The 17,937-nt window shown below is 45.5% G+C and overlaps 1 protein-coding gene across 1 annotated transcript; it reads left to right on the top strand.

Annotated features, from left to right (window-relative positions):
- The first annotated feature begins 8,299 nt into the window (after positions 1-8,299).
- LOC136462596 (uncharacterized) lies at positions 8,300-17,923 on the top strand. Its single transcript, XM_066461680.1, has 11 exons — positions 8,300-8,720; positions 9,610-9,667; positions 9,762-9,872; positions 10,154-10,291; positions 12,566-12,635; positions 12,719-12,774; positions 13,479-13,604; positions 16,378-16,517; positions 16,607-16,679; positions 16,778-16,852; positions 16,944-17,923. The coding sequence occupies exons 1-11, from the start codon at positions 8,593-8,595 to the stop codon at positions 17,247-17,249; spliced, it is 1,281 nt and encodes a 426-aa protein (XP_066317777.1). The 5' UTR covers positions 8,300-8,592; the 3' UTR covers positions 17,250-17,923.
- The last annotated feature ends 14 nt before the right edge of the window (positions 17,924-17,937 follow it).

Here is a 17,937-nt window from a genome sequence, read left to right as displayed (position 1 = left end):
ACTTCCTGATATTATAGAAGCGGTAGTGCCAGCGTCCGGATGTCCGGTCCCATGCCTGCATTCCGCCCCCAAGCCAGCCCAATGCGGCATCTGTGCCTCACTCGACCGCCCCCGCGCCAGCCCAATGTGGCATCTGTGCCTCACTCGACCTCACGCAGCATCTGTGTCCCCCGTCTGACCCCACGTGGTGTCTGCGCCCTGCTTGACCCCTCGCGCCCCCTCTAGCAGCAGGCGGGTGACGTTGCAACACTAAACAACCGATCTATTTTTGAAACATCCAGATACAACACTTGCAACATACATCTAAAGACAGATGAAACACTTGAAACAAGATTCTGAAACACTTGAAAAAACACATGAAAAACGCTTGAAACCATTGCAAACATACGCAACATCCAGATAAAACACTTGCAACATATGTGTAAAACATATTGAACATTCAAATAAACACACTTGTAACATACGTCTGAAAATACAGATGAAACATTGGAGAAAGACGCTTGCAACATACGTGTACAACCATTGTAACATATGCAACATCCCCGATCTACCTTTGCAATATCTATATGAAAACACTTACAACATCTGAAACACTTGAAACATACCTCCTCCGTCCAAATTATAAGTCATTCCAAGAATCTTGAAGAGTCAAAGTTTTTCAAGTTTGACCAAATCTATATAATAAGATAATAATATTTATGATACCAACTAAGTATCATTAAATTCTTCATTAGTTATATTTTCATAGTATAACTATTTGATGTCATAAATCTTTGTGTTCCCCTCTATAATTTTGGTCAAACTTGAGATGCTTTGACTCTCCGAGGTTCTTGGAATGACTCATAATTTAGAACGGATGAAGCACACTTGCAAGATATACTTTCAGCGCAACATCTCCTTGCTATTTGGGAGGATGGAGGCTCATCGGCGTTCGGGCTACGGCCCTGCAGTGTTTGTAGGTGGCGGGCCGGCGGCGGCAACTCCACGACGCGGTGGGGAGGCAATGGCCACACGACTGAGAGAGGGTAGCCGCGCCGTCCTGCAGCAGCGCCTTGTGGTCGTCCCCGAGATCCAGCAGGTCGTCGAGGCCCACGCGGCGAATGCCCAGAGGAGGAAGCGGCGGATGTACCCTAGCAGAAGGAGGAGGTGGACCAGCTGGTTCGGGAGCACCAACTCCGAGATGCCGGATGCGACCGGGGCAGCGCTTGTCCGGATTTGCTAGCTTCCCTTGGCGTGTTCGTGCCTCTTGGCTTGCGGCGGTGGTGGACATTGCCTCTGGAGTAGATAGAAACGAGTGGACGAGAGGGTAGGAGCGAATGGAGAGAAGATTTTTTTAGAAACTCCCGAGCAGATGGGAGGAATAGGCTGGCGTCGCGGCCCACTAAGCAGCGTCCGGGCGGACGGACGGACGGACGCCCGCACCGCAATGTTAACGAGCGAGACGACGACCAAGGCAAAGGTGAATCTCTCCATCCGTCGGCCGCCGCCCGGTCTACCCGGCTGGCTACCCGCGCTATCCAAAGAGTCGAGTCCAGGCCAGAATCCAGGCGCGTAGGACGACTCATCCGGCCCACTCATAATTAATGGCACTAACAGAGCTATTCTGCGGTTGATAAATCGACTAAAACTAATTTATTATGAGAAAAAACTATTGTACCATACCTCGTAAGCGAAGGCTTCGTCCGTCCATAACGAATTAACGATATACGATGATTCACCGTAAGTTGCTGGCCACTGCCTGCCAAGGGCCGATGCTGTAACCTCGTTACCTCCACCACCGCACCAAGGATCGTCGTACTCGTTCTATTTTTTTTTCAAATTTTTTTTTTAGTTCGTTTCGACTTTTCTAGAGGCTACTCCTAGGTAAGAAAAGAAATAATCACCAACCCTGCCACCCATGAGCAATAGATATTATCTCGAGCTCGAACAATTGGTGGGCCTGTATACATAGTTGTATCCAACTAATAATATCAATCCCGACGCACGATGCTGGATCAAGAGAGAGAATACCCAAGCATCGAATTGTCCCGTTGTGCAGCACGATGCCGAGTTGAAAAATCCAAGCATCGGGTAAAGAACATGCCTCGATGATGGCTGAATACAATAAATATCATTCCAGTCTATCGATCGGTTCGTTGGGTCGTAAACGATCGTAAAATTTTAGTCATAATAGTATTTTTCTCTCACACTAAACCAGCCAGCAGTAATAATCCACGATCGTTCAGCCCCAGGCGAACAGAAAGTGGGTCCCACCAGCTCATATACCTCGATGCGGAACGTTGTATGCATCAGAGAGTCTAAAGCATCAGAGATGGCACCAGAATAGTTTATTTTTCAGCATCGGAGCACACCGTTGCTACTCTAAGGGTGCTTAGACGGTCTCTAACAGGATACGCATAACGCGACCTAAACCGAAAATGTGTCATGCACAGTGTTTTTCGGTTAAAAGATACGCTCCAACGGAGTATGCAATCGCACTACCCATTTTACGTCCGAGGCGACGGTCAACGCAAATAAGCGTCCTCTCGCCGTCTTTTGCGTCTCCGCGCAGCGCTAGCCCACCACCACGACCGGAGCCGGCTCAACGCGGCGGCCGCGCGGCTGCTCCGCCTCGCCGCGGCCAGCATGGAGGCGGGCACGCGACATGAAGAACCTGCTCCGGCGCCGGGTTGCACGCCGCGCGGTACGACCGGAAGGAGAAGACGCGGGCGGCCCCAGATCCGCGCCGCGCCTCCACCGTCGCCGAACGGGGACGGCCCGCGCTTGCTCCAGAAGCCGTCGGTCGCGCCTCCTACTTCCCCGACTGTCACCTCCTCCGGATCCGGCGTATCCAACTTCCCCGTCGGTCACCTCCTCCGGATCTGGCATCTGCAGCGGCTGAGGGAGGTGGCGGCGTCTCCAACTTCCCCGATCTGTCACCCCCGCCGGATCCGGCGCCGAGCGAGGCCTCCGGCGGAGACCCTTGGGGCGTGAGCCACGACCGTGAGTGGGGGTCTGGAGGAAGGCCCCCGCGAATGGAGGAGCCGCTGTGACAGAACTGCCCAATTTATACAAGATCAAGTACAGTTGTCCCCGCTAACACGTTGACACACCCATACTTTCACTCATATAAACCCGGTAGTCCGCCGAGTGTCCCGAAAGACCTCGGTAAATCAACATCACAACCAAGATCGCGTGATTAAGCAAATACACATCACATACATCGGGTTGCAGCGGAATTAATATTACAAAGGGGTTAACAAATAATAGTACAAGTTTGGGTTTCAAAACCGCTTAGTGAAAACAACATAGCTTTCAAATGATTACATTAATATAAGTTCCAAATATATTGCTAGCATAGTGACATCATCCGACAAAAGCATATAGATGAGAAGTAAGTATAGAATCACCGAGCCCACCGGCGGTTAGCCACCATCATCAACAGGTCGAGAACATCACCTGCAATAAGGTGGGATAAACCCTGAGTACTCGAATGTACTCAGCCAGACTTACCCGTCGGAAACCAAAACAAATGACACCAAGGATCATGCAAGGCTTTCTTTAGTGGGCTAGCTGACTTGTTTGCGAAAAGCATAAGCTATCATGAAGAAACCATTTTAAGTACTTTGCATCATCTTTATTATGGCCTATCCATCTAGGTAAGCACCTGTACTATAGCAATAACTTGATTAACCAATAACATCCAGTTACCAATTTAGATTTAGCATATCCCATACCATCCAGATAACCATCATTGTTCCATAATAATTACTACGATGCAATAACTCGAGTCAAGTGCTCACTATCCAGGAGCGATGGCGATTCGAATCGATTCCTAACCAGCTGGTGATTTATTCCTTACACAAACCTCACTCACCCGCTAAAGTGAGATATTGATCACCGAGTCAACTTTCTAGGAATCTCGAGTTTGCCAGGAACCACATGTACCCGGGGGCCGACCGACTGCACTTTGGTCTTATCATCTCGCCCCCGTGTCCTACCACACCTGCTCTGGCACAGTGCGCGGTCAGCTAAATGTAAGACATGCGTTCAACATGACTCGAGGGCCAACAACGGTTGGTCCTTAATCAACACAGACGAAAACTAACAGCACCCCAGAACCCTGTCTGGTTGCCTCCAACTTTTTTCGTCCGGTCTCCAATTATCCATCATACATGGTTAATTCCAGGATATCATTCTTTCCATAGCTAAATTCTTCCAATAACCACCTATAATGTAGGTGACCGGATATCACCGATCGCTACCGGTCTAAGCAAGGCTAAGCAGTTATTCGATCTTAACCTAACAGGGTAAAAAGGTAATAAGGTAGGCAAGGATAGTAATAAATGCATCAACGGTTTCAATCAACTCCTACAACTTAATGCAACAATATATAACTCATATATAGAAAGAATTGCTTTTATAAATTAGGAGACTTATAATGCTCCGGGGCTTGCCTGGGATCCGACACAAGTCAGTTCAGTTAGCTTGCACCATCCTGGTGACATCTTAGATCCTAGCACTCGCTTAGTCCTTCCATCTTCGGGACAGATCTATCAAACACCGTCTTCGGGTTTGGCTCCAACATCACGTCCTTCACGTGGTTCATCTAGCGTACCTAGATGAGATGCAATATGCAAGTGCATAAATATGAAGAATAGTACCATGAGACACATCACAAAATAGCAAGCAAGACAAGCATAGTTTACACTAACACACTTAAGTACTTTGCGATGCTTAACTTAAACATCACACAATCTATCATGCTAAGATGGCAAAGAAGACAACAACACCAAGCATGACACAAGTTTTCCAAGATCTCAAGTGCTCTAACTCAGTCATCATTCAAGGCATACGTCACACTTAACAATATACAAGCAAGCACTATAATTGGAATCTGCCAATTTCTGGACATGCAAACAGCAGCTACAAGATTTAGCTATAACTGGAGTTACACAAATCCAAATGACTTGAAAGAAGACATTATGGAAAGCTTATGAAATTTTCTACAATTCATCTTTAATCATCTTAGCATGATTCTCAAGTTAATTAAGTCAAATATATTCATTTACAGAAACTGGTCTACAATTGACAGAAAGCAGCCATTTTTGAAACCCAACTTTAAACAGCTATAACTCTTAAACTACTTGGCCAAATGACACCAAATTTTAATAGAAGCTAGATACATGAATTATCTACAACTTTTGTATAAACAAGTTTCACAACAAAGCACATTATCATGAAGAACTTTGCTAAGTTCCCAGATCTGTCCATAAACCACATCGGCAAGAAAATGATTATTAACTTATGTTGCAAATACATAATTAGGCAAAACCAACTTTACCAACATGTCACACATGACTAAAGAACACCAGAAAACCTAGTGTCCATGACCAAATAAATTCTTTTAATGCATTTCTTAATTTATTTTAGATAATAAGGTGACTTAATGAACATATACCAAAAGTATACAATAAACTCTACAAAAATTACAGTGGCTCACATATCCTCTCAATAGTCTACTATACAAATTTCACTCTATTTGAATATGTATAGCAACCTCTATGAAAAAGACAAGTTGCTAAAGCAAGAATTCATGTGAGAGCAAGATAAACCAATAACTCACTCATACTTCATCCAATACTCATGAAATTTTTACCACACATCAACTATCACATGAGTAGCATGCCACAAAAATTTCACTTCATTTGGAGCCCTAGATCTACAGTTATGAAAAATAACAAATTCAACTAGCATTACAACCTTACTGCACAAATCTATTTTTACCGCAAAATATTTAAACTAAAACATGCCATATTATAGATCCACTGCATAGACAATTTTACAAGGATTCCAAAAAGTCCTCATTTACTATTTTATGAATTTTCTACGATTTACTATGAATTTCCAAAGTTCCTGCAAAATAATTACAAACCAGTCCTTATGGCACTATTCACCTGAGTCTATGACATTGCAGTTACACCCCTCCCTTTAGTCGAATTGCTGCACGAGGTCCCTGGTCAGAAAAACAGAGCAGAGGATGGCCGGAGCTTGCTGTTGCGGCCGGAGAAGGTACGTCGTCGGCGGCTGAGGGGCGGGGGAGCACCAGGGGGCCCTTGCGCACCCACTGGTGGTTGGAGGCGGCCGGGAGAGGGCTCGTGGCGGCCTAGCCACGTGAGGTCACGGCGTCAAGGTGACCGCGCCGGCGGCTGCTGCTCTCCGGCGAAATTCAGTCGCGACAAGCGCACGCGAGGGAGAAGGAGAGGCGAGGCGGAGATGGTGGCGCACGCGGGGAAGCTCGGAGGCAGCGAGGACGCGACGGCGGCAAGCTCAGCGGCGGCGCCCATGGTGGCCGCGCTCTGGCACTCGCGCGCAGGCTCTGGAGAGCGAGAGGGAGCGAGCAGGGAGTGGAGAGGGGGATGGAGAGGGTGTGCTGGTGCCCCTCCTCATCGGCAGCAGGGCGCAGGGCGCGTGGCCAAAGGTGGGACGCGCGGCAGCGGCAGAGGCGCATGGCGGCCACGTACAGGGCGCGTGTCGTCCGTTGGGGCGTTTTCGCGAACAGTTGGCGGGCGACGACGGGATCAGCGTGGGACGCGATTTTGGGCTATTTCCAGGTCGAATCAGGACCTGGGCCGAATACGAAGATCGAAGCCCGCACGAAGCTCTACGTTTTTCATTAAGGGGGTTCAGCCATTAGCAAAACATATTAGAAGATAAATGTATGTCAAAACAGCAGTGTCAACACCTTGACGGTAGTCATGGAAACTCGCTTTCGGTGGTCAAAACTTCTTCAAACTGAATCCAACTTTTTGTATGCTCTTCACCAAGGTGTAAACTCCAACTTTTGTTTTTGTACCAAATCAAGTTGCTTAACAAAATTTGGAGAACGCGGAATGCCAACGTCGTTGCTTAGCGAAACTCCAGACTTAGAATAATTCTAAGTGTTGAAATCAGCAGCAGGTTCCAACTTCGAGCCTCTGTTTGACTTATTTCCAAGTTGATCTAGCTCTTGGTCCAAAAACAAAGTTTGTTCTACATGATATGTACTACAACTTTCATTTAAGGTCCAACCTCAAAAATGGTATAGAACCTACTGTTCTACTTTGACCAAAGTAGGATCACGATGAAGCTTAAATTATCCTTTTTGATCCATTGGAGCATTTTCTTGGCATTTGCCCAACATGAACCTTTCATGACTTTTGTTGTAGAGTTCATCTAGAGTCATTTTGGCAAGGTTGCAAGGTTTGGTTGACATCTCATGTTCTTATTCACTTAATAGTGCAATTCAAACACTTGTAAAATCATTCCAACAAGGATATAACTTATCATTTCATGTGACTTTTTGATTCCAAACTTCATGAAACTTTTTGAGTGTCCAATATAGATGGGTATTGATGTGAGACACATGAAGATATCCCAATCACACCACCCAAGCATATATCTTGAAAAGGGGTCTATAGGCGAGCAAAGGTGCAATATCCAAGTTTAGGTTGGGGCTCATTTCTATAGGTTGGACCTTGGCATCTTCATCATTACTTAATATGCCATGTTTGAGCTCAAACCCATTGCTTAACTGGTGGCAAACACCTGGGGTGTTACAGCCGCGACCGCGAGTGGGGGTCTGGGGGAGGCGCGCGCGCGAGTGAAGCCGTGCTCGCCGCGACTGGAGGAGTGACGCCGGTGGCCCAGCCGCTCCAGCAGACGCTGCCGCCTAGCTCCAGTCGGCGGGACGACCTGGTGGGAGCGACGCGGAGGCCCAGCTGCTCTAGCAGCGCGGCCGCGGGGGCGAGCGAGGCCGTGGACGACGCCATTCAATTTCCGGACCTCTTGGCTGTTGGAGAATGTAAGTTTTGCGTCCGTGACCTTTCCCTGGGCGTGACCCAAACTATGGAATATGTGTCGCGTTTAGGTACTCGTTGTTGGAGTCAGTCTTATACGGTGAGGTTTTAGGTTGAGTCACTGTTTTTATATTTTATTTATGCATTTTAGGGGTGCATTCGCCGGTGTTTGATGTAGGGACTAAAGTTTTTTTCATCACGTCAGACGTTCAGAAACTAATTAGAAGAATTAAATATGAGCTAAATATAAAACTAATTGCACTAGTTAGCGAGACGAATCTATTAAGCCTAATTAATTTATGGTTAGCACATGTTTACTGTAGCATTATATTATCAAATCATAGAATAATTAGAATTAATAGATTTGTCTCGTAAATTAGCCTCTATCTGTGTAATTAGTTTTGAAATTAGTATAAGTTTAATACTTTGAATTAGAGTCGAACGTCCGGGTCAGATGACCACTTTTTTCACACGAGCCGTACTCCATGAGTGCGCGTGACGCGGCAGGGGAAAATCCGGCTGCCTGCCTGAGTGCCTGTGGATCGTGAAACTCCCCCGAAATCCAAATCCAACTTCCACTATCCGATCGAGATTTGATGTGTTTTTGTTTGCTAAATCTGACAAAACAAAGCGAGCACAAATCCATCCACCGCATCGATCCACTCTTCTGTCTTCTCAACGCAAGGAGACAGGGAAGCGGGCCAGCGAGCGAGCGAGCGGCTCGACGACGACGACCCTCTCCCCGGCCCGCCCCGCCCACGACAGCACAGCGAAGATGGCCGCCGCATCCCCTCCTCCTCTCCTCCTCCGCCTCCTGACCCTAGCCCTGGCTCTCGCGGGGGCCGCCGCGGGCAAGATCTCGGGCCCCCGCACCCCGATCTCGCGCGACATCTACCACTCCAGGTGAGCTGACCACCCCCCCTCCCGTCCCTTGCGTCCACCGCAACTCGTGTCCGGCTCGCAACTCGTGCCCCGGTTCCGACGACTATTTGTCTGGCTCGCGGCGGTGCTGCCTGCTCTGGCCAAATGCCTTCTTCTCTAGGCACGCCAGCCACTGTCCGCGTCATGTTGGGCTGGTTCGAGTCGCGGATTGCTCTCGGCTCACGCGTGATTGGTCTCACTGGGAATTACTGTCGCTTGGCTTTGCTTGCTGCGCGTTTCGACCCGACCGAATGTATCCAACACTGTTTCCTCTAAGTACCAGTCGATACATTACATGCGATGCTTGTGTAGAAATGGCATGATTCGACCTCAGTTGATACATTACAGGCTATGCTTGTGTAAAAATGGCATGGTTCGACTTCGACCTCTTTTGTAGTTGGATTCGACCTTCCTCAAGGGCGGGCTAGGCGCGGTGGTAGAGTCTACCCACCTGTGGCCTGTGTCCGAACCAAACTTTTTCTTTTGTTCAAAATTTAAGCAAAAATAAGACTGTCCAGAAATTCATTTCTCTAGACGCTCCCACCTTGTGTGGCAATTGGGATTCGACCTTGTTGCTGCTACGAGCTATGTATTTGTTAGCTTTAGCTTGCCACTCGCTGGCGATTTCACTTTTTCGGATTTTCGGGTGCATAGTTTGGTGATTGGGACTTGGTGAACCCTCCACCCTTCACTTTTGTCTGATAACTCTAGTCGAGATCCAAACCTGAGAGCTGCTTGCTCCCCGCTGGCCTGCTCAGCTTCTCCTTTAATAAAAACATGCCTCTAACTTGTCAGTGCTTAGTTCACGGACCATCCACACTTTTTTCTTCGTATATGATGGCATAGTGATTTTTTTCACTTCTCTTGCTAGTGACTCTCTTCTGCGTGAAATCAAGGCTTTGGTTGCTCGGCATTCCAACAAATTGAGCGTGAGTGGTTTCCCTGTTCTTGTGCAATTGTCTTTGGTCAGTTTGCTTTGTCTCCAGCAGTCCCCTTTATCCAATTCTGAATAATGTGTTGCAGATGGACACTATCAGAACAAGCAACAAAGGCTATTCTGCGGAGCTGTTTGTAGTTACATTTAATCACTTGAAGGAGAGTATGGATAATGGCTCAAAAGTTCATATCCTTCTGGTCAGTTTCCAACTAAGATTTCTTCACTCTTTTCCCCAAATCTATGCTTCACTCGAAAAGCTGCTCAGCATATTGATCCAATATCTCAGGAACAAATATGAGCGTTCCATTCAAATATTCTCCACCAGTTTAGTTCACCTCTGTTGAGAGGGTGCACGACAACGACATAAAAGAAGAAAAAACTAATAAACACAAGTCTATTCATTAGTATTTGTGTGTTTATTAGTAAATTAAATTATTGATACTTTGCGGTTTTGACAGAAAGGTTCATTGTCTTCCAGAGCTTTGGGCAGCATGGCAGAGAACTTATTACCTCTGAAGTTGCATTACATCTTCTCTATATTTTAACGGAGAAGCCTAAGATCGCTGGTGTGGATCTTTCATCCTTTGAGAAACTGCTGGAGAACCTTGTGATCAAGGTGAGTCCTTATTTGTATTCAGCTCTTAAATAATTGTTAATAAATTATGGAACACATTTTATAAATGTGCCCTTTGTTCTGCTATGCCCTGCACCAGTATTATGATCATGAGCTTCATGTTGTCATGCTTGCATTTTTAAAATTGTAGTGCACCATGATTAATTGCTATTATGGTGGTTGTATAGGATGGAGTATTAGAGCAACTCCAAGAGATGGTCTAAAATTATATTCTAAAATCTATGATTTAGCCATTTGCTAAAATAGAATACCCCTCAAAATAATAGAGTAACACAACAGTCTTGCTAAATTTCTCATTCTATATTTTAAAAACTGCCATGTCATTCGTCTTCCTCGTTGAATCACTCCTACGAGGCTACGATCCTTTCTCCGCTGTCGCACGCACCGGGAACGAGGCCGCGGCCGGGCATGAACCAGCAGTTGGCCACCAGCCACGCTCTCCTGAAACTCCGATGACAGCCACGCGGGCATCTCCAGGACGGCGTCCGTGTTCACAGCCTTGACGTCCCCTGTCCGTCCGTCCCTGTCCACGAGGTAGTAGGCAAGGCCCCTCACCATGCCCCGTGTACCTCTGGATGTCACGCTCCTGGATGTGACCTCGCCCATTCTTGATGCCTTATCTGCAAGCGAGCCGTAGAGTGTGAACTAGAGGAAGAGCTGGTATTCGCCGCTTGCATTGCGCCAGCCGCCAGCACCGGAGAGCCAAGGCAGGGCACAATGTACAGCTAGCGAAGCCCAAACAAGACGTGGCCCTCGTGCTGCAGCTGGTACGCGGTCCCAGGCCTGACCGACTTGACTGCCAGCAGCTGCCCGGAGGCCTCGTCCATCGCGAGGGACACGATGGCGCCTGCCGCCCTACGCGCATGGGAGTACGGGACATGAAGTCGCGGAAACGAAGTCACAGGACAGGAAGTCTCGGGAATCGGCGCGGGGGCGGCAGATAGCAAGTGCCCTCGGCTTGCTTTTTCTAGCTACCGAGATATCCGGGATACACAGCTTGTTATTTTAGACTACAAGATAGAATAGCTGTTGGACCCTTATTTCTTCTGAAAATAGCCAAAATTAGATTGTATGGCATAAGTAGCTACTCTTTTGGAGTTGCTCTTAGGATGCCAATTATGTTGTTCTAGTTTAAACAGTATGGATTGGCCTTGAAAGTAGAAACATTACCATTACATGTCGATACGTACTTAGTATCTATGCAGCACGGATACGGATACGCGTATCGGTATCGGAAGAATACGGATACGGCAATTTTCTCAAAAATCCGAAACGCGGATACGTTTTAACTATTTTAAATAAAAAAGATAATAATGCATATTAAAACTAATAACAATAAAACATTGCAGTCTACTTAACTACTTAAGTTCTATTAGTATGTTTTCCTATTAATAAATGGCATTCAGGCTCGCATCAACTCCCTCTTTCCTCATTTGTTTCCCTCATCCACAACATCAAGCTGCAGAGCAGATCAAGAATGGAAAAAGGAGCCGCCAACTAGTATCTACTCATATTTGGAGACACCATCCACTGCATACAAAGAAAATCAAGCAACAAGAAATTAAGAACTGCAAAAACAGAGTAGATAAAGAATGGGCAGAGGAAGAGGAAGAGGAAGTGGGAACCAAAGAAATCAAGCAACAATAAGTCGCGAACTGCAGAAATATAGTAGATCGAGAACGGGGAAGGGGATGAACTCACGGGAGGTTGCTGGATGCCTGGATCCATGTCTCTGGGGCAGAGACGTTGCCGGCGGCCAGCGAGCAGGGGCGGAGGGTCATCGCCGGCGAGCGGGGGCGGAGGCTTGTCGCCGGTGGCCGGTGAGCAGGACGAGGTGTCACCATGCATGTTCGCTGGAGGCGGCGCGAGGTGCGGGAGTGCGGGCGTCGGGGACAGTGGGAGATAAGGGAGTGAGCGTGTGTTTGTTGGGCTGGGCCGTATCGAATGGGCAGATACGTGTGAGCCCGTATCGGCTCACGTACTCAATATTCACGAAATTAATAAAAAAACAGATACTCTGCGGACACGTGTCCATCGTGTATCGGCCGCGTATCCGTATCGGATACGTATCCGATACGGGATACGGCACCTCCCTGGCGTATCCGTGTTACTTAGCTTAGTATTGTCACCTTTGCTTGTGTCCTTCTGTTTGTTTCCCCTCCCACTATTTTGTTTATTATTGTTCTGTATCAAGTACATAATCACATCTTGGTGTCAGGAGTTGTAATGTTTTTCACATGTGGCTTTCTCTTTTAGGTTGTGCCAATGGAAAATATGAATGGTCGCAAACTTGTTGAAGAAGGGGAACTTTGTGATAGGAGAAATGGTGATTGGTCCATTTCTCACTAATTCATCACTACAAACAGTTTTGTGCCAACATCTTTTTTTATATATATTTCCCTGTGGCAGGAAGAGGAGTTGATCTTAACAGAAATTGGAGTGTTGACTGGGGAATGAAAGAAAAGGTAAGTATCTCAGTAGTTTCTCAATGTTCACATGAAAATTCGAATACCTCTCAGCATTTGCATGTTGATTATTTAAAATTATATCTTGGACTGAATCTTGGCTAGCAGTAGCTCGTGTGTGTGTGAATTTCCATGTTTCACAGTTAGTTCTGCATAATTATTTGACAAGTTTGTGTACTTCTACTTCATATCAAGCACATAAGTGCATTGCCCTTGTAAACTGATCTAGGAATGCTCATTTTGGGTATAGAGTTATATCTATGGAGAATTGGATGATTGTGTTTTTTCATGCATTACCATGTCCATGTGTATTCCATGTCTGTTTCGGGTTGGGTGTTCTGCAGATCTTTACAAATGTCTATGTTTTGTGGTTTTGTGGAATCACTGGATGAACTTTTGTAGTTCAAATCAAACATACTATAGCAGGAAAAACTAGGCTTATTGTCATCTACGATCACTGGTTTTTGAGTCAAAGATTTTGCCCATGCATTACTGTCTATATTCCTTGGTCATTGTTGTGTACTTGGGTTTAATCCTGCCAACATTTTGTCGTTTGCGGATTTTGCGCAAGTGAACTTTTATATGTGGCAGGTTCATTGTTTTATTTTATCTTACATGTTTCTTGTTGGGTCCAATCAAAGTCATATAAATATGCATGTTATTAGTCTATTGAACTTTTTTTTGTGGCTTTTCATGTATTATAGGACTACGACCCATATGAGGAGAATCCTGGTATTGCTCCTTTTAGCGAACCTGAGGCCCAGATCATGAGGGAACTATCCAGGTCGTTTAAACCTCATATTTGGGTGAACGTGCATTCTGGAATGGAGGTAATCCAACCCTCTTATATTCTGTTGACATCCTGCACGTGATGCATAATAACAAGTTTGATCATTGCTTAGGATGCAACTAAGCCACAAAAAGATGACAAATTGACCCTTCTGGAAAGAAGCTACTTTCAAGCATGTTTCCCGTCTTGTCACTTGTAAATCTTGATTACCAATTTTTTTATTCCTCGGCTTTCTCGGGCTACATCATATAAAACATTCTTTTATCATCATGTGGCCACATGCTAGTGTGTCATAAACAATGCCCAAGGTATAATCGGAACAATATGATATGTATGAGAGCCTCTCCGCAGATTTTGCGGGGGGAAGGCTTGCCTCGGTTTTTCCCTTCCCCAGACCCCACTCATGTGGGAGCCTCTGGCACTGGGTCTGCCCTTTTTTTATTATAGATACCCTTTTCCCTTCATAAATGTAGCAAACAAGATGCATATTGTTTATCTATCGGGTTGTGACTCATGATATTCACCTAGCACGGAATACTATGAGGACTGGTTTGTTGCAATACAGCTACTAACCATGATTGTTTTTTGGAGTTGTGGAAGATGAGCAAAAAGCACATTTCAATACAACAACAACAACAACAAAGCCTTTAAGTCCCAAACAAGTTGGGGTAGGCTAGAGTTGAAACCCAACAGAAGCAATCAAGGTTCAGGCACGTGAATAGCTGTCTTCCAAGCACTCCTATCTAAGGCTAAGTCTTTGGGTATATTCCATCCTTTCAAGTCTCCTTTTATTGCCTCTACCCAAGTCAACTTCGGTCTTCCTCTGCCTCTCTTCACGTTACTATCCTGACTTAGGATTCCACTACGCACCGGTGCATCTGGAGGTCTCCGTTGCACATGTCCAAACCATCTCAACCGGTGTTGGACAAGCTTTTCTTCAATTGGCGCTACCCCTAATCTCTCACGAATATCATCGTTCCGAACTCGATCCCTTCTTGTATGACCGCAAATCCAACGCAACATACGCATTTCCGCGACACTTAGCTGTTGAATATGTCGTCTTTTCGTAGGCCAACATTATGCACCATACAACATAGCAGGTCTAATCGCCGTCCTATAAAACTTGCCTTTTAGCTTCTGTGGTACCCTTTTGTCACATAGGACACCAGACGCTTGCCGCCACTTCATCCACCCTGCTTTGATTCTATGGCTAACATCTTCATCAATATCCCCGTCTCTCTGTAGCATTGATCCTAAATATCGAAAGGTATCCTTCCTAGGCACCACTTGACCTTCCAAACTAACATCTTCCTCCTCCCGAGTAGTAGTGCCGAAGTCACATCTCATATACTCAGTTTTAGTTCTACTAAGTCTAAAACCTTTGGACTCCAAAGTCTCCCGCCATAACTCCAGTTTCTGATTCACTCCTGTCCGGCTTTCATCAACTAGCACTACATCGTCCGCGAAAAGCATACACCAAGGGATGTCCCCTTGTATGTCCCTTGTGACCTCATCCATCACTAAAGCAAACAAATAAGGGCTCAAAGCTGACCCTTGATGTAGTCCTATCGTAATCGGGAAGTCATCCGTGTCTCCATCACTTGTTCGAACTCTAGTCACAACATTGCTGTACATGTCCTTAATGAGCCCAACATACTTCGTTGGGACTTTATGTTTGTCCAAAGCCCACCACATAACATTCCTTGGTATTTTATCATAAGCCTTCTCCAAGTCAATAAAAACCATGTGTAGGTCCTTCTTCTTCTCCCTATACCGCTCCATAACTTGTCTTATTAAGAAAATGGCTTCCATGGTTGACCTTCCGGGCATGAAACCAAATTGGTTCATAGAGACCCGTGTTATTGCTCTCAAGCGATGCTCGATAACTCTCTCCCATAGCTTCATAGTATGGCTCATCAACTTAATTCCCCGGTAATTTGTACAACTTTGAATATCCCATTTATTCTTGTAGATCGGTACCAATATACTTCTCCTCCACTCATCAGGCATCTTGTTCGATCGAAAAATATGGTTGAACAGCTTGGTTAACCATACTACAGCTATGTCCCCGAGGCATCTCCACACCTCGATTGGGATACCATCCGGTCCCATCGCCTTACCTCCTTTCATCCTTTTCAACGCCTCTCTGACCTCAGATTCTTGGATTCTCCGCACAAAGCGCCTATTGGTATCATCAAAAGAGTCATCTAACTGAAAGGTTGTGTCCATATTCTCACCATTGAACAATTTGTCAAAATACTCTTGCCATCGATGTCGGATCTCATCCTCCTTTACCAAGAGATGCTCCCTTTCATCCTTAATGCACTTAACTTGGTTGAAGTCCCGTGTCTTTCTCTCACGAACCCTAGCCATCCTATAAATGTCCTTCTCTCCTTCCTTCGTACTCAAATGTTGGTAAAGATCCTCGTACGCTCTACCCTTTGCCACACTTACAGCTCGCTTTGCAGTCTTCTTTGCCACCTTATACTTCTCTATGTTGTCCACACTCCTGTCATGGTACAAGCGTCTATAGCATTCTTTCTTCTCCTTAATAGCCCTTTGGACTTCCTCGTTCCACCACCAAGTATCTTTAGCCTCGTGTCCCCTTCCTTTGGTTACTCCACACACCTCTGAGGCTACCTTCCGAAAAAAAGCACATTTCAATAACTATCATAAAATAAAATAATAATAACAAAGAAAAACCAACATGGAAAGAGAGACCTATTCCTTGTAGTTGCACAAAACCCTTCTGATGTACCACTAATGCTGCTAATTTATGTTTTTCTCGTCTTTTTTCTGTTCTTCAACCTTAGGCCTTATTTATGCCATATGATCACAAGAATACCACACCAAATGGAGCATCTGCACATTTGATGCGGTCAGTCCTAGAGAATTTGAACCGTCGCCATTTCCAAGATAGCTGCCTAGTTGGGTCAGGTGGTGGATCTGTTGGGTATGTTCATCTAGCATGTTCTCATCTTCTCAAATTATAACTCTTCAGCAAAGCAAGTATGTTCATATTTTTTATCCTTCCCTTACCAGATATCTTGCACATGGTACAACAACTGATTACATGTATGACATTGCAAAGGTGCCAATGCCATTCACCTTTGAGGTCAGTTAATCTATTGTCTATAACTCCCTATCTGGACTAGCACAAAGCTCTATATAGACATAACATAACAGCACTGAGCTGATGGTACTGTTATTCAGATATATGGAGATGAGAAAGCATCTACCGATGACTGCTTCAAAATGTTCAATCCTGTTGACAAGAAAACATTTGACGTATGTAAATCTTGCATTCATGTACCTCAGGATTTTTTTTTTTTGTTGGCATTGTTTTTTTCTGATCTCTAGTGTTTTTTTCCCTCACCAGAGAGTCATTAACAAGTGGTGCATGGCATTTCTCATTCTTTTTGAGGAAGGCCTGCGAAACCTACGGGATGCCCAGATAGTATCACAAGGCACACTGGAAAACTGGGTTCCAATTGGAGGAGGCATCGTCGAGAGAAATGTGGAGCGGAAGAGTAGCCGTGACAGGAGGAAACTGGAAGGCCTCGACCTTGGAATGCAGGAGCTAAGGACTTACTTCCGGCTATTTTTGCTGTCAACATTCTTGTTGATGTTCATGTTCTGCACACGCATATCAAAGAGCAGAAACAGAGACTCAGGCCTGGTTTAGTTCCAAAAAGTTTTCCCAAAAAGTGCTACAGTAGCCGTCACATCGAATCTTGTGATACGTGTATGGAGCATTAAATGTAGACGAAAAAAAAACTAATTGCACAGTTTGGTTGGAAATCGCGAGACGAACGTTTTGAGCCTAATTAGTCCATGATTGAATACTAATTGCTAAATAAAAACGAAAGTGCTAGTGTAGCTAAATTCCCAAGCTTGTTTGATCCTTGAAATGAGTACCAAAGAAAGCATTGGTTGGGGGTTGGGCCCCTCTGAGCTGAATTTCGGGTGCAAGAGCGATCGCCTTTCATTGCCTCAGATGAACAAAGCGCATGAGACATTCAACAGAGCTGGAACACGGCTCTGCTTCTGCACCCTGCTATTCGGAGTTGGCAATCCGCATCTTTGGACCTGACATGATGTGACAAGGCTTGTAGGATCAGAATGGTGTCAGGCAGTGTCTGTTTAGATTACATTTGACGCCAGACGATGTTGGCTAATCATTAACAAAATTGTAACTGTAAGCTGCAAAATTGTCCATATAATCAGTTTTTTTGTGATGCATAGGTTTTACGTTTTGAAGAAGGTTTTTAGTGCACCCAACCTGACTATGAAGGCTACATTTGGTGGCATGGATTGATGTAACGTCTCACTGCCCGAGTGATTTACGATGCCGTGGATATTAAATTTTTATG

The sequence above is a fragment of the Miscanthus floridulus genome, chromosome 7 (assembly GCF_019320115.1).
Source record: "Miscanthus floridulus cultivar M001 chromosome 7, ASM1932011v1, whole genome shotgun sequence".
NCBI lineage: Eukaryota > Viridiplantae > Streptophyta > Magnoliopsida > Poales > Poaceae > Miscanthus > Miscanthus floridulus.
The sequence above is the reverse complement of the archived record's forward strand: the minus strand, read 5'-3'. Positions and strand labels throughout refer to the sequence as shown.

What these genes read in the sequence shown, in the direction of transcription:
- LOC136462596 (XM_066461680.1), top strand. Translation starts at nt 8,593, where the DNA reads ATGGCCGCCGCATCCCCTCCTCCTCTCCTCCTCCGCCTCCTGACCCTA. An exon ending in TGGAGAACCTTGTGATCAAG is followed by an intron (nt 10,292 to 12,565) that starts GTGAGTCCTTAT and finishes TTTCTCTTTTAG; the next exon opens with GTTGTGCCAATGGAAAATAT. An exon ending in ACGTGCATTCTGGAATGGAG is followed by an intron (nt 13,605 to 16,377) that starts GTAATCCAACCC and finishes CTTCAACCTTAG; the next exon opens with GCCTTATTTATGCCATATGA.